At 57.0% G+C, this 1528-nt stretch overlaps 1 protein-coding gene across 1 annotated transcript in view; it reads right to left on the bottom strand.

Annotated features, from left to right (window-relative positions):
- Window positions 1-422: 422 nt before the first annotated feature.
- The window catches only part of LOC119105493 (uncharacterized), a 56900-nt gene continuing 55794 nt past the window's right edge, over window positions 423-1528 (bottom strand). Inside the window, exons 2-3 of the mRNA XM_037228958.1 lie at window positions 672-1363; window positions 423-625 (exon numbers count right to left, since the gene is read on the bottom strand). Of these exons, the coding sequence (XP_037084853.1) occupies window positions 423-625; window positions 672-1362 (894 nt within the window). The 5' untranslated portion in view covers window position 1363. The remainder of the gene's footprint in view (window positions 626-671; window positions 1364-1528) is intronic.

Raw genomic sequence — 1528 nt, 5'->3', positions numbered from 1 at the left:
GGGTTCATTCAGCGCCAACATCAATATTTTAACTGATATGAGCCTTAGCCTGAACTTTTAACGGCACAGGTATTACTGATGTGAATCGGTATGTCCCTTCAGGCCTTCAGAGCAACCGGATAATAAGATCTGGAACGCTGGGTGGCAAGAGCCCATTGTACAGCATAGAACGCGCCAAACTTTCACATTTTCGCCGCTCAAATGACTCCAACAGTAAATTTAAACCTATCGCAAATGAACAAACGCTGTCTCCTTACGCACGGCGAGGAGGAACATGCGAGTGTCTTCCAACCTGAACTTTGACACTACTCAATGCCAAACAAAAACAAACAACAGCGATTGCAACTTGACTACAGTCATCAAAATCAACCTTAGCCTGCACATTCCATGTTTGCTGCAACAAGAAGCCTGGTGAGACGGACTTACTTGATATGGTTCCGGGGAATGTTGTGGATGTCCTTGTAGACGACCTTGAGGCGCAGGAAGTCGCCGTTGGTGTCGGCCTCGACGGTCCAGGCCTGGCGGTCGCGGTCGTGGCAGGGGCCTGACGCGGGCGCGGCCAGCGTACCCACCACCAGCTCGCCGACCGTGTTGGCCATCAGCAATCTCGCAGACGACCTTGAGCCTGCCGGCCGCGCACAGGTCGTGGAGCGCGGCGCGCGGCGTCCAGCCTGGGCCGCGGCCGTCTCGGTCGCTCACCTCCTCCAGGATGCCCGAGATGGCCGCCGCCTCGCCGTCGCCCAGCGTGAGGTTGTACCGCACGCGACACTTGTGCTCGAACCCGGTGAGCCGGCGGAGCGCGGCGCTCACGCGCTGCGGGTCCTCCGCCGCCCGCTGCACCGTCACACTCCACTCAAAATTGCCGAACGTGAAGAAGCTCGTCTCGAGACGCGCCTCCTCCTTGAGCGACCGCGGCACCCCCAGGTCGGCCTCGAAAACGGTCCGCACATTTGTCATGGTCAGCTCCAGCTGAAACTCGCCGTTGGCGTCTGTGAACTTGCGCTCGTATAGGCTTCCGACGTTGATAAACTTGCGGTTACCCTGCGCTGGGGACTCCTTGGAAAACTTGATCTGCTTTCCGCTGAAGCTCTCGTTACCGCTAAAGTGGTCGCGGTTAAGCAGGGAGAAGGCGAAATCGATGTACAGGCGCACGTGCTCAGATGGGTTCTTCCACACCAAATACACGCCGAGAAGCTTCTCGTTGCGGCTGAAGGTGACGGCCCATCGGTGGAATCCGTAGGGAAACTCCTTGGTGGTGACATCACGATGCAGGTCTCGCGTCACCGTCTTGGTCACGACGAAGGAGAAGACGCGTGTGTTGCCCCGGTCGTGTACCTTTACGAACCGGTACAGCAGCGCCATTCTGCAAACGAGACAGCCGTCATCGTGGCTTACGCAGCACTACGGCATCGGTCGAAATGCGTCGTCACGTGACATGGATGCACCACTCGCAAAGGAGCTGATACTTTACGAAGCGTCAAGTCTCTGTTACATTTCTGAGCGTGGCTTTTCTGTGGTGAAGGTCAGA

This window comes from Pollicipes pollicipes, unplaced genomic scaffold (assembly GCF_011947565.3).
Source record: "Pollicipes pollicipes isolate AB1234 unplaced genomic scaffold, Ppol_2.1 Scaffold_6138;HRSCAF=7277_pilon_pilon_pilon, whole genome shotgun sequence".
NCBI lineage: Eukaryota > Metazoa > Arthropoda > Thecostraca > Pollicipedomorpha > Pollicipedidae > Pollicipes > Pollicipes pollicipes.
This window is presented reverse-complemented; position numbering and strand designations above follow the sequence as displayed.